We start from the raw sequence: 1,843 nt of genomic DNA on the forward strand, positions 1-1,843 counted from the left end.
GCAATGGTCACAACGAGATGGACGAACCCATGTTCACGCAACCCCTGATGTACAAACAGATCCGGAAACAGAAGCCGGTGCTGCAGAAATACGCAGAGCTGCTGATTTCCCAGGGGGTGGTAAATCAGCTGGAGTACGAGGTATTGTCCCTCGGGGCCTGGGAGGAAAACTGCGGGCGGCACCTTTGGGGAAAACTACTTGTTTGGTTCAGACCTGGGTGTGAACGATGTGATGGGGCCTGTTTCGGTATGTGCTTGTCACCTCAAGGTGCCAGAGCTGTGCTAGGGTTGGGTGAGCGCTGCAGACCTGGCAATGACCGGGTTAGGAGCCGAGGCTTGTCCTTGGACTGTGCCAGCTCTGAACAGCACAGGGACATCTGGTTCAGGGATTGCCCCGTGATCAGCGCAGCACAGGCCATACGGCGCTGGGCCACTGCGTCACAGTTCGGACGCACAGGAGAGTTGGGCCCTGCAGCACTCAAGCTCGCTCTGGCCTGGGTATATCTGGGGCAGGTCCCCCTGCCCCAGTTCTGCCATCCTGGCAGCAAGTGCGGCAGCAGCTCTGCTGGCTCTTCCTTGCCCCAGTACCACTTTGCAGCGTCTTCAGGGTTGAATGCGAGTTGTCAGTTCAGGCGGCAGCCCTGCTGTCCCTCGTGGGACAGGGGGTTCCATCAGCAGCTCTGCTCTGTAAGGCTGAGCTGCGTGGCCCTGGGGCTCCCCTGCTGTGGAGACCAGCTGTGCCCTCCAGCACCCTTGCAAGCTTGTACCAAGGCCCCCGGGCTTGGCATCCTTGTTTGGAGGCCCCTCACTAATGCTTTTCTGTCTCCTGGTTCTGCATTTCAGGAGGAGATTGCCAAGTACGATAAGATCTGTGAGGAGGCCCATGCGAGATCCAAGGATGAAAAGATCTTGCACATCAAGCATTGGCTGGACTCACCCTGGCCTGGTAAATCACTAGCAACATTTTGGAGGGCCCTAGCAAAGAGCCTGGCGTCTCTAGAGCTGTGGTAGCTGTTTTCTAGTAAATCACCCTGGTGGGGAAGCAGGGTGGTGATCTTTGCTCCAGGCATCCCCACCCTTGCTTGAGAGTGTCCGTTACCTGAGCTCTTCACACAGAGATGGGCACAGATCCCACAAGGCGGTCGACTGCTCCTCTTCCTGCAGGTTTCTTCACTCTGGATGGCCAACCCCGGAGCATGACATGCCCTTCTACCGGTCTGAACGAGGAGGACTTGACGCACATTGGTCAAGTGGCCAGCTCGGTGCCGGTGGAGGATTTCACTATCCATGGAGGTAGGAGCTTGTGGAAGCTATGCTGGACTGGGCGTTTATTCCAGAGAAGATGTGGGATAGTGCTGGAACATAGCCTGGAAGGAAGGGACCTGTTACGGTGCTTTGATACGCATGGCCAGCAGGTTGAGGGAGGTGATTCTACCCCTCTACTCCACTCTCCTGAGACCCCACCGGCAGTACTGCATCCACCTCTGGGGTCCCCAGCGCCAGACAGACATGGACCTGTTAGAGCAGGTCCAGAAGAGGCCACAGAAATGATCCCAGGGCTGGAGCACCTCTCCTGTTCAGAAAGGCTGAGAGAGTTGGGGTTGTTCAGCCTGGAGAAGAGGAGGCTCCAGGGAGACCTTACCTTACTGTGACCTTTCAATATATAAAGAGGGCTTAGTAGAAAGATGTAGGGAGACTTTACCAGGGCCTGTAGTGACAGGACAAAGGGCAGCGGTTTTAAAGCGAAAGAGGGTAGGTTTAAATTGGACATAAGAAATTCTTTACTGTGAGGGTGGTGAGGCAGTGGCAGAGGGTGCCCAGAGAGGCTGGGGGGGGGCCCCCCT

At 56.4% G+C, this 1,843-nt stretch overlaps 1 protein-coding gene across 4 annotated transcripts in view; it reads left to right on the plus strand.

Moving 5' to 3' along the window:
• The window catches only part of LOC104157385 (2-oxoglutarate dehydrogenase, mitochondrial), a 19,115-nt gene that overhangs the window by 13,726 nt on the left and 3,546 nt on the right, over positions 1–1,843 (plus strand). For all 4 annotated transcript variants that reach the window (XM_009694697.1, XM_009694698.1, XM_009694695.1 and 1 more), the window contains 3 exons: positions 1–140; positions 843–945; positions 1,164–1,292. The exon at positions 1–140 is cut by the window's left edge and continues 25 nt beyond it. In XM_009694697.1, the coding sequence (XP_009692999.1) occupies positions 1–140; positions 843–945; positions 1,164–1,292 (372 nt within the window). The remainder of the gene's footprint in view (positions 141–842; positions 946–1,163; positions 1,293–1,843) is intronic.

Source organism: Cariama cristata, unplaced genomic scaffold (assembly GCF_000690535.1).
Source record: "Cariama cristata isolate BGI_N322 unplaced genomic scaffold, ASM69053v1 scaffold15632, whole genome shotgun sequence".
In the NCBI taxonomy this organism is placed as follows: Eukaryota; Metazoa; Chordata; class Aves; order Cariamiformes; family Cariamidae; genus Cariama; species Cariama cristata.